This window comes from Globicephala melas, chromosome 3 (assembly GCF_963455315.2).
Source record: "Globicephala melas chromosome 3, mGloMel1.2, whole genome shotgun sequence".
Taxonomy (NCBI): domain Eukaryota; kingdom Metazoa; phylum Chordata; class Mammalia; order Artiodactyla; family Delphinidae; genus Globicephala; species Globicephala melas.
Genome location: NC_083316.1, coordinates 35,103,928 through 35,116,635, shown reverse-complemented (window position 1 = coordinate 35,116,635; position 12,708 = coordinate 35,103,928). Strand labels below are relative to the sequence as shown.

The 12,708-nt window shown below is 41.9% G+C and overlaps 1 protein-coding gene across 6 annotated transcripts in view; it reads right to left on the bottom strand.

Moving 5' to 3' along the window:
• The window catches only part of GHR (growth hormone receptor), a 316,755-nt gene that overhangs the window by 151,712 nt on the left and 152,335 nt on the right, over positions 1–12,708 (bottom strand). For 4 of the 6 annotated variants that reach the window (XM_060295740.1, XM_030882018.2, XM_060295742.1 and 1 more), the window contains one exon: positions 999–1,079. In XM_060295740.1, coding sequence (XP_060151723.1) covers positions 999–1,068 — 70 coding nt within the window. In that variant the 5' untranslated portion in view covers positions 1,069–1,079. Of the gene's footprint in view, positions 1–998; positions 1,090–2,589; positions 2,768–12,708 lie in introns of those variants that run through there. The other 2 variants (XM_060295741.2, XM_060295739.2) reach the window with 2 other exon arrangements.

Here is a 12,708-nt window from a genome sequence, read left to right as displayed (position 1 = left end):
TACACTTCTTGTTTTCTTAGTTACTCTGGTTGCCCTCAGCAGCTCACTACTAGGGATTTATTTTTGGCTCGAAGGTCAGGGAGGACATTTTAAGGCACTACTTCTGCTGCTAAACTGTGTTTTCCAAGATGAGCTGCCTGGTAAGTAGGGGAGTTGACCGCTCTTAAAGCAACAAGTGACTGTGGTATCACAGAATAGGAGAAATGATGATTTCTTTCTTTTGTTGAAGCTCAAGCAAGAAAAAAAATCAAGTACTCAAGATGATATTTTAAAACGTCTCCCACCCTCGTTACGAGCACAGTTTTCTTTCTGGGCAGAAAAATACTTTTCATTCCCTTTCATTTCTCTCCTGTTCCAGTTATTGCTGTGTGAGACCTAAGTTTGAATACATGGCAACTCTTCCAATAGGAAGAGGGTATAAAGAGGGAGGGAGAATTACAGAGATGGCCAAGGAAACTCGTGACTTTGACTATATTATCCAACTATTTCGGGTGTTTCCTCCTTCAGATTTAGCCAAATGGTAATCACCCAGAGAGTAACAGGTAAAATTTATTTGAAATCTGCAATTTCCACTCTCAGAGAATATGATTAAGAGGACTTAATTCTGAGCTCTGGAAATAAGCTATGATATCCTTAGTCACAGATGAGCTGAGTGATCAGTACGTTAATAATCCTTCAGTGCAATTTCAATCTCTCTCCCAGAGCCTGAGGACCAAGAGACCTGGCTTGCCTTCACCAGAAATGCCCTCAGCATGATTTGCAGTATTTATTTTTGACGTGGAAACATCAGATGCCAAAGCTGACTACTGTTTTCCTCCTAAAAACATCCCCAGAAACGTCCTCCCGGTTTGCGATTTTAAAGCTACAACAGGTTTTCTATTTACTGCTACTTAAAACTTACCTCTTCTAATTACATCATCCAGAGAACTCAGATTTAACAAATAAAGTTCAGTGTGGTTTCAAAACACTGCGGGTGGGAAGGGAAAAGCAGAACTCACCTGGACTCCCAGAAAAAGCATCACTTGAGCCTGCCACTGCCAAGGTCAACAGAAGCTGCCAGAGATCCATACCTGTAGGACCTGCGATCATACAAAGAGGAAGAAGATAAAGCTAAGCAATTAGAAGCAGACTATTTTCATTAAAAATTGTTTAAAGACTGGCTAAATTATGAAGGAGGTGACATGCACAGCAGCTCTAGAAGGAATCTTTGTAAGTCTTTCACTGCCCTAGAGTCTCACGTTGTCATACTTTTCATGAGCGCAAACAGCAGGTTGTAATAAATTCTACTTCCGGTGGGTGCCTGTCTCAGGAAATAACATGGACACTAGGGATTTTCACATCCTGGCCGGCAGCCATAGGACCACCACACAACAAATGACCCCCACGCATTGCTTCCATAACAGGGCCAGTGTGGTTCACTTTAATCTGATCTGGAAATAGAAACTCTTCAGCAGTATCACCAAGCAAGGGGCCTTGAGCTGGACGGCCCATAAAAGGGAAAACAAAACAACCCGCTTCAGTAGTAGTAAAACTTCTCCAGTGTGTGTCCCAGTGAACAAAAGAGCTCAATTAACACTCAAAACACTGCGCTAATGAGCCATCCTAAGGGGGTTTAACCAGAAGGCAGCAGTAAGGAGGTGAGAAGCAAAAGAAAACAAAACACTGGTGCTTCCTAGGTGGCCTCCCCCAGGACACCTGGTGTCCTTGTGGGCTTCAGGAGGAATGTGGTCTCTGAAAGGCCCAGGAATGTGAACACCTCAGACTCTAAGAAGGGTCAGTTTGTGGCTGGGCTAGCCATTTGGAATCCCAAGTGTGGCCACACCTTGAAGCCTTTGGTTTGATGAAAGGGGGAGCAGATCAGCATGCCTCAGCCAGCACACACCTTTACCTGGAGGAAATGAAGCTTCTTGGGAATAAATAAACCAGGTGTCCACCTCCTGGATCTCTAAAGAGACAATTTTGGCTGGCTTAAAACGAACTCAGCAGACTGCCCTTTGGAGAGCTGTCGCTACGTCTGACGACTAACGCCAACCACTTTAAAGCTTACCTGCAATATTTCCATGGAATGACAGTACTTTACAAGTCACTCAGGCAGATCTGATCATCACACTGGGAGCTCCACCAGTGCCTCTACTGGACTTATTTTTTTGACTGCACATTCTTGACAATAATAAAATAGCCCTCCGCTACCCCTAATCAAACTGAAACGATGAACACAAATGTTTGTTTTCACAGATAGTGGAATGCTGTGTTCCGGGTAATGGCTCTGTAATTCTGAATAGGTAGTAAATGTCTCACACTCTGCACTTTCTTTCTAGACAGTGGATGATGCATCATTTTTAAAAATTCTATATGATGTTAACGTTGTTAAAAAATTCTAAGAAGACATCTCTAGGTGAATGGAATCTCCCCCTGCGTCTGAATATCCAGGTGTAGCGCACATGCATGAGGATACCCCACATACACTGCCCCATGCGGTCGTTCATAGGACTGAGTGTGACGGCGTAGATGAACACACTTTGCCAACTGTGAGAGTTCACACTAATGCGAGTTGTGGTTATTATAACACCCATGTTTTAAATTCTTAACCTGGAAGGCTCTGGGCTCATGGCCTTGCATCATCCCCAGCTACTTTCACTGAGCATCTCTCCCAAGGTCCTTTACTCCTAGGTGAACAGGCCACTGTAATCGTAGTTTGAAGTCTCCAGCAGAAATACATAAAAACAAATACGTTATAGGTTGAAAATGCTATCCTCTGGGTAACTGGATATTTCCTTTTAAATTGTTTTACAAGTATTTTTTTGAGGAGGAAAAGCATTGAGGAACTGGATTCTGTACATAGTGCTACTTTTACTCGCCATCCCTCAACACACCATGTGTCGGGTAAGGAAGCCTCCCTCCTCTGCCACAGGCCCTCTTGATGTTGGGTTGTAACAGTGAGTCCCATTCCCAGGCAACACTGTATGCTCCCCAGCTGAGTAAGGATATGAACAGGTTTGCATTTCTCAGAAGGATGCTTCCTCTGGTTTCGAAGTTGGCAGATGCCAGAGAAAAGTGAATTTTGCTTCAGATGAATCGTAGTTGGCGCCCTCCCATCCCCAATCTTTTGAAAGCTGTCACCTACAAATGAACTTCGCCTCTTCCAAATAAGGAACTGATTATTGTAACAGTTTCTTTATGAGCCAAACACATCTCCACAGAATACATGCTATCTCACAAAACAAATTAGAATCCCCAAAGCAAAATTAACCAGAAACCTGTTTGCACACTCTGACAGCAGCAAAGGAGGTATTTAAAACGGCCATCCTCCCACATAGAAGAGAACAGTTCACTGCCAATGAGAGCAGGGCATAGGGACTCCCAACTCTAAGCCTCTAACTAGGGGACAGAGAAGAGGATAAAGCAATGTGGCTGGATTCAGTAAGGGTTAAGGGTTTCCTTAGACACTAACACTCCCAGTCCACTGTTGCTGGCTCAGTGGGGATAACTCCGAAAGCGGCCCCCTTTGCACTCCCCCCTCTCCTTGCACCCCCATAGTGAACTCTCTTTAGCGCCATCACGTGAACAGAACGTTCATTGGCCTGGGCCGATTTGACTGTAAGCTTTCCCCTTCAATGATGCAGGGCGCTGCATGGCAGCTTCTAGATGAGAGGGTTCTCTTTTATTAGGTTCTGGAGGAGATAAAATGTCCCTGGGAAAGGACAGAGTGCCAACACACAAAGTTTGGAACTTTAATCTATCAGTGACGTGCCAGATGTGAGCAGGAGAAAACCCCTTTATTTCCTTTTCCTGATATAATAATCTAACTAGAGGAAGGCATTGTTCAGAAGAATCTATTAAATTGTACCTTAGTCTATTGGGTTTATAAAGTTCGCAGTATTTTCCTAGGGAAAATCCCTCTCTAAATTTCTAATGATATTTATGCATTCTTTGGCCGTAGCCACATGGCACGATGTTCACTGGGGTGGGGGAAGGAGGCTTCTATTTTTGCAGAAGGGAACTCACACCATTCAGATCTCAATGCGCCTGAGGCATTTTGCCGGCTCCCCCTTCCTCAAGGGAGAGCCATTGGAAAAGCCCTGTGACCCAGCTGGCGTGAGTTTTAATTCTGTAAACTGCGTAGCACAGGAGGCCTCCACATCACAGCGAGGCCAATGATATACTTCTGTTCCTTGGCTATAAAATAGTCCATAAACACATGAGAAGAAATGGAGATTAAATACACTATTTTTTCCCAACATGTTAAAACCAACTCCAGGCAAAGAAAGCCATTGGTTCCATTCTCTTTAATTTAAAATTAGCAAGTATTTGTTGAACTACCAGTGGCTGCTAGCATTGTACAAGGCACACTGGAGAATATAAAAGCAATCAAAACCATTGAGAGAGAAATCACTACTGGATTTCAGAGATATCTACACAGAAACGATGAGTAGCAGACAAATTTAATGTGAAGACAAGACTATTTTGTGAAGAATCCCCACATCATCTTTATTAAAAGTAACATTAAAAAGTATATGAAGCCATACAGGAAAAAATGTGATCATATCTGGTTAGTAATTTGTCAGAGACAAAACGAACCACCACCCAAAACCACCTACACCCTCTGATTCTCTGATCTATATCAAGTACTTAAAAGGAAAATGGTCAAAAGCATCCTTAGAAGTATGATGTTAGCATTTTAAGAAGTGGGAGGAGTAAAATAATAGATTTAGGAGCTTGTAGCTCTGTTATGGCCAAGTAACGAAGAATATCAAAATGGCAGCTGAATTGATCAGAAATAAGAAGTTTTCTCAAATGTCTGTTTTACTGGTCTAGTGATTCTGCTATGGAAAGAGCGAGAGCTGATTTAAAAAACCCCAACAGAAGCAGAATAGTTTATATTGCAAAACCAAGACTCCAGGTAGATAACCTAATAAATGTGTACTTTCTAATGCTAGGTTGATTACTAATGAAATATTGCAAAACTGAATCTCATTGATTTCCTGGTGAAGCTTTTCTAAGAACTCAGCACTGAAGAAGGGGGAGGCTCACCCCAAAGGGTATTTGAAATGATCCATTCTAGTTAGCTTCAGGCACTTATTTGAACAGTTTGTATCTGGAGTTCATGTTATTATCCACTTTTTGGTGGTGGTCATTTGAAAACTGGTCAGACACAAAATGCCTTAGGTCAATTTATCTCCTTCCCATCAGTGAGGGAGAAGAAATTCACAGACATTATTGGTATCATTACTCTCGCTGAGATTTCTCTCCTTGAAGGGATCCAGTGGGGAATATAGGACGGGAAAGTAGTTTAAATGTGTAGAGTATGAGGAGAAAAATAAACTTTGGGAGTGGTGTATATAATATGTCTCCATTTTTATAAAAAAACAAAAAATAGAGCATATATGGTCACCTGTGCTGACCAGTTCCGCTACTACCAGTCACCTATAACTACTGAGTACTTGAAGTGTGGCTAGTGCAACTGAGGAATTAAATAAGCTAAATTTTAATTAAATATTTCAAGTAAATAATTAAGTATATTAAGAACAGATTGGGTATGTAAATCTTTCTCAACTGTACATTTTATAAAACCTAAGTACAGATCAAGTGTTTCTGATGAAAAGTTAGGATCTAAATGGAGATGTGCTGTAAGTATAAAATATACATGGATTTTGAAGGCTTGGTACAAAAAAGGATGGTACAAAAAAATATTTCAATAACGTTTATGTTGACGATACGTTAAAATCGTAATTTGGATTGTTGAATAGAATATTAAAAACTAATATCCATTTCTTTTTTTTTAAATGTGACTAGTAGAGAATTTTAAATTACATACGTGGCATTATATTTTATATTTCTAATTGACATTTATATATATACTTTATGGCTTATATGTTTGTATCTGCATTCAGAAACATTAGACTGTTACAGGAGCATATCTGTTTTCATAAAAACAATACACAAAATAAAATTGCATATTTGTAGTGACATATAAAATCATTATGGTTATGTTTTCAGAGGTCTTCCCAAATGCAGAATGATGGGGATAAAAGATTCACGGAAGACTTAGGTAAGATTATATTTATAGAAGTTTTTTTAGGGTACCCAGTGTGCCTTTGTTTACCTTTAGAATGTGACAATTCATACTGTATCTCTCTTTGAGTCACAGCCGGTGGTGTACTAGTATTTAACAACTGTCTCTCTGGAATAATAATTTTAAAAGGGCCATGATTTGTAGCTTTTGCCAATCTCTGTGGTATAAATACCTCCACCAAGGCTGATTTTAAGCTACCAAGTCACTTAACACGGACTCACTGCATCACTGACATCACTGAATGTGGATTCAGCTGGACCCAGCACACCACCAGCTGGGGAAGTAAATGACATTCTCTAGGCTCCAGGTGAGGTAACAGGTACAAAGATTAAACAATCTGCTGACATTGACACAAGAGGTAGGAGACAGTGCTGAGTGAACCCTGGACACTTGATTTCATTTGATGCCATCTGTTCCACTGTCAGATGGTCACATTTAGTTAATAATCATTGATAGATACTTTCCCCGGTCTATAGAAATTACCATCAGACTCTACCTCAGATGTTATCCTTGCTCTTCACCTATAGAGAGGGTGAGCTTAGGGGTTCAGGGCACAAGTTGTGGATCAGGTTCAAATCCCGGCTTTACCAAACCTCAGGTTACTCATCTCTAATATGGAGACGATAATATTATTCCTCTTTTCATGAGAAAAATCAGGAGTCAACTGAATGAGATGTTGATTCAAAGCACTTGGCCTGCCCTCTGCATATATCAATACTAGCTATCTATTACACTTTCTGATACTAGTGATTAAATAGCCCATTTTAGGTTCCCATGGGATTGGGAATGGGGCCCTCATTGTATGTCCTGGAAAGGAAGTCTAGGGACATGGTAAAGCAATCAGCCACAATACGTGAGACTTCACTCTTCAATCAAGCACTTACATCACGTGAGAGTCCAGGGGAGGGAAAGGATAATCATAACGTAATGTGGACATCTCCCAGGATGAGGCAGGAATGCTGATCACTGCTGCTTAGGTGTACAGGCAAATGGCACACCTTCTACATGGAGGCCCAAGTGTGGGGGAATAATCCAGAGACTGATTTTTCCCCTAATCACTATCTCATCTACTGTAAGAAAATTACACGCTGCTGTTACTGGGTCCAGATCATTTGTTTCGTGAGTCATGCGTTTCTAGAGCTGACAATTGGGTAGACGAATTCCATCAATAAGAGGCTTGGTTTGAAGCCAGGACTCTTCCTGTGAGAACACAGAGAAGGCAGCTGGGTTATAGGAGCCTGGGTCTCCACCTCTTCCTTTCCAGGGAGTGAGAGAATAAGGGCCATTTCAACACCACACACTTGGTGCTTCTCCTATCTTGGTATGTGCACGGGCATTCTGTCGAGACTGGGCCTTTCTTGGTGCATGGGGCATTCTGTTTGAAATCAGTAGGACCCAGTGGCACTTTGAAACACCTCGCCACAAAGCTAGACCAAACCCACCCAGCCTGATTTACCTGGTGCATTCACTGATGCATGATGCAGGTGTAACGCTTACATGGAAGAGAAAATCAATTGCATAGGTGGGTGCTTATTTGAACCATATGTTCTGTTCCTTTTTATATCTTACAGCATTGCACCTTCCAAGTCATTGTTTTCCAAAATAGAATTTGAAAAAGCAAACCTCTTACTGGATTTCTGCTATCTCACTTTCCACAAGTGGCTCTTTTTTTTTAAATGATCTAATATTTTATTACTGTGATAGATCACATAGAACACGGAGAATGTACCTTAAACAAAGTTGAAGATGTTGGAGTATCTTCCAAGACTCTCGGATGGAAGTATAGGCTTTGTTTTACCTGATTTAACAGGAAATAGATGAGCTGTTGAAGATCTCACAGAAGGAAGTTTTCAGGTAACAAAAACATTCAGTATCTTGATGAGATTATAATCTGACAATGTTTACTACACTAACTCCCAAGTACTGAAGTAGTCACTCACATGCCCAGATTATATAGAGAGCAAAAGTTGGAAGAAACTTTTTTTTCCTTTTATCAAGTCCAAAGTGGTGAAGTTGTTCTTTTAGGGTAAACAAGTTGGGAAACCAAGAGTGGGGCAATGTGCTCTCCTGGGAAAAGCATTGCTAGAGAAGGAGTCAGAAATCCCGTGCCCTGGACACAGCCCAGCATCACCTGATGTGGCGACTCGGGCAGTCACTTCATGACTATGGGTCTGTCCCCTCACCTACACACCATACCAGACTTTTGTGATATGCCAAACCCCACGCAGTGCAACGTAATGAACAGCTGCCAGGGACAGAGGACTTCTCCTGTCCTGATGCTGCTGGGCTCCTTGTCTTTCTCCTCCTCTAGCTGTGAGCAAACCGGGGGCAGGAGCTGTGTGTCACTCACTCTTTTATCCCCAGCAGCTAGCCCTAGGCCACACAGAGTAGATGTCCCCTCCAAAATCTGCCAAGGAATCAGTGTGTTGAGTGCCTTATTACTTCATTCGTTCCCTGCAAGAGACCCTCATTTTAAAACTGAGGAAATGAAAGTTCAGAGGAGCTTTGAGAAGTTAAGGGGATCCCACAAGCTGAGACGGAATACTTCTGGGTCAGGATCGGAACCGTCTCCAAGGCCTGGGTGTCTTTGCCTTTGCCTTCCCATGCTTCTTTGAAAATGCTAAATTGGGTCGACTAAACACACAAGTAGAGTACCAGTGAGGCAGGCCAAACTACAGCGAACAAGAAAAAGAGAGAGAGGAAAATCTGGATTTGCATTATGGACAAGGGTAGGCACCACAGTACTTTCCAGTACTTTGGGCCTGTCAAGGACGGTGATAATTCATAAATGCTGACATTGCAGTTTCTTTCGGAGCAGAATTGTTTAAGGGATATTCATCTGTCTGTCTTACAGCCTCCAAGAGCACTCGGTCTACTTTTGGGTACATTACTTAAGAGGTACGAAGTGTGCCCTTTCCATGACACGGGGGCATCCCCCCGCCTCCTTTGATTCTATATTATAAATAGAAAGAAGTCTATTTGGCCAGACTGACTGGCTGCCAGATAGATGGCAAACACGGGGCAGATCAATGTCACGTCTCATCGCCAGGAAGTTTACAATACACCACTTCACTCTTCAAGATCACAGAAGGTGTAAGAGCTTGGCGTGGACCATTCATTGTTAACTGCTTTAATAGAGCATGTTCTCAGGAAGAGAAATGTCTCACCGAAATATAACACCAGCCACAGATGCCAGTCGTATGTGTAATTTTAAATTTCCCAGTAACCATATTAAGAAATAAATTTTAATTATATATCTTATTTAAGCCAATATGTACAAAATACTATCACTTTATCATGCAGTAAATATGAAAAGTATTGAAGTATTTCATACACTTTTTTTTCATAGTGAGTCTTTGAATCTGGCGTGTATTTCACACTCACAGCACATCACAACTGGCACCAGCCACATTTAAAGTGCTCAAGAACCATGCGCAGTGAGTGGCCACCCCATTGGATGGTGCAGCTCTGAGACACTGAGATTGGGGAGGTCCATGCATCCAGCTCCTGACTAGTGCAGAACGTATCTGTGTTTATTATTGCTCATGAGCAGACCAAACCGCTGAGAAGAGACCTTTAAACTTCTTTTGCAAGGTCTAATAGTTTCTTAAAGTCCTAGAAAGAATTTTGCTACCGAAGCGAGAAGCAGGGAGTTCCAGACCTTAACACTCATTTTGCATATAATTACTGAGCACTGAACTCTACAAATAATTAAACCATAAACCTAGCACCAGATCTGTCACTAGGTATGAGACTTGAAGTGAATCATTTCTCACCCTCAGCCTCCTTATTTCCAAACTAGCATGTTGGGAGCATATCAATAGTTCTCAGCCTTGGTTGTGTATTAGACCTTACAAACAAATGCCCTGGCTTTACCAAAGGTAAACTGAGAATCACTGACCTAATGCAAATCAAATTTGCTATGATTTTGAAATCTTTGAAAATAGAGCCCATCTGCCCCAAGCAGCCTCAGCTGGGTGAGGGGGAGAGAAAAACATCATTCTCCCCCATTTAGCCAACCAATAAATGTATTTTTTGTAACACAGAACCTTCTAAGCCAAGGGGTTGAAATGCTGAAATATGAAGGTAGGATCAGAAAATATTATCCTACGAAATTGCGAATAAAAAGAATATGTGTAAATAGATGAAACCAGTCATCCACAGATATGATCACTCCAATAAAGACAAGACATCATTTCAAAATGTTGTGATGAGACTGGAGAGGCAGAATGCTAAAGAGGTCCCCCCCAGATTATCTTCTCTGGTTATTCAAACATTAACCTAGGTATTTCTCTGGGGGGACTTCACAGATGTAATTAAGGTTACTAATCAACTGACTTTAAAACAGGGAGATTATTCTTGATTGTCTGGGTGATTAAATGTAATCACATTAGTCTGTAAAAGCAGGAGGGGAAGTTAGTCAGTGAGATGTGCAGAAGGGGAAGTCAGAGAGGTTAGAAACTCGAGAGGGACTTATCTTGCTGTTGCTGGAGGGGCCATATAGGAAGCATGAGATGCAGTGCAGGCAGACTCCAGGGGCAAAAATAGGCTCCCAGCTGACAATTAGCAAGGAAATGGGGATGACAGTCCTACAACAGCAAGGAACTGAATTTGGTCAACAACCTGAATGAACTTGGAAGCAAATTCATTCCCAGGACCTCCTGAGGGTAATGCAGCCCTAATGACAGTTTGATTTCAGCCTTGTGAACTCTGAGCAGAGAATCCAGTTACGCCAGCCTGTGTCCAGACTTCTCACTTACAGAACTGTGAGCTAATAAACGGGTTTTTATAAGCCTCTAAATTTAAGGTAATTTGTTTTAGAAGCAATAGAAAATGAATACAGTCTTTAAAAGCCTGTTATAGAGCCTGAGGTTGACTTCTTAAACATCAATCAGGAAGACAGCTATCCAGCCATGATTGAAACATAGCCATAAGGAGAGGGGACTTTTAGCAGAGCACAGAAATTTGGAGGCAGAAGGGACTTTAGAGATAATCTAGTCTAATCAATTAATGTTTGAGGAAGAATGCTGAAAAAAATAATTTATGGCTTTGTCTCATCCAATTACTTGGGACCAACGAGAAGGTCCCAATACAGAGACAGGTACAATAATTTCCAGAGCCTGCTGGTGCTCTCCCTTGAGGGCCACACAGTTCCCTCCATTGAGACTCTACAATTGCCACATGACCTTCTGATTCTTATCTTGTTTTCTGGGCTCTCTCTCCTTCTGGAAAACTAATACAATAACCAGCTGAAATGAAACTGCTTCACAGCTCAAATGGAGAATAAACAAATGTATTGGCATTCTGGTATATTGGCCCATCTCACGAGGTTAGCTAGAGTAAATTGAGCCCCTAGAGTCTAATCACCTCTGGGTCAGTTGATGCAATTTATTTTCGAACACATAAATCTGGACACAAGTTGATCCCAGGGAAAGTGAGAAAGCCTGAGAGATCCTGTCTAAATCAGTTTGCTGGCCTTGCTTCTCATCTTAACCTCAGGTCAGACAGGAAATTAAAAACAGACAATGTGTCAATGTGAAGGTAAATCAAAATCAAGGTCAAAATCTATGAAAGACTAGGGTCAGGAGAAGATAAGGGCAAGGAGTATGTGTTTATGGAGGAAAAGGTCGTGTGGAGGGGAGGACAGGCTATCTTTACATTTCCCTGTAAATCTAACATCTTGGCTCAGGAGAGCTTGTTTTCGGTCCTCCTGAATTAAATGTTCAAGTCCCAGGAGCCTCATGTTTACCACCCTAAGGGACCACCACAGCATAACTCTGGAACCTGGGACTCAATGACCTGGCCGTGTTTCTCCTAAATCAGTTGGCCGGTGGAAGAGGGTTGGAAAAAGGCTGAGCCAAACCCTGAACTACTATTGATTCAAGAAGATGGTCCACCTATCCAGAAGTCAAAGGAACAGACACTAAAATGCTTTTCATTGCATTCTGTTTGAGAGAAATCAGTTATTTCACATCTTGGAGAACAGTAATAAAACACTCATCTTCCCATCAAACTGGAAAGTGATTCAAAGGAATTTTTCCACTTTCAATCACTTGTGATCATGTTACCAGTCAAAACTTTACTTCCAAATGGAGAAGAAAAGCTACAGGGAATCCCCAAGGTGGCAGTTTACTCACAGCATCCTGTAAATGTTAAAGAACCAGAGGACAGGTGCCTCGGACACAGGGAGACAGTCACCTGGATGCCCATAAGCATCTAAAATCATTCCTGTCTAAACTGAATGAACTCACATCTCCTACCTGCCTCCAGTCCCCACCTCATGAACAAACAGCTTCATCTCATACATTTTCTAACATGTTTAATGAGATTAGGGCTCCCCAGTTACCTGTAACTCCAACCCCGTCATGTGTCACTTGTCACCATGAGGGGGTGATTCAACCTCAGAATTCTCTCTGGAATGTACCTCCTCCTCTCGCAATGCTCACCACACTTCTCTAGACTTAAAACATCCTCCTTCACGGCCTCTATTCCTTTACCTTCAAGGCTGCTGCCGGACAAATCCTCGGTTTATCTGCTCTTCAAAAGCATGCTCCAGTATCACTACCTCCATGAAGCCTTCTACACTCCCCTGAGACTGACCTGTTCATCCTCTACTATAAAGTGTGCCCCGACAT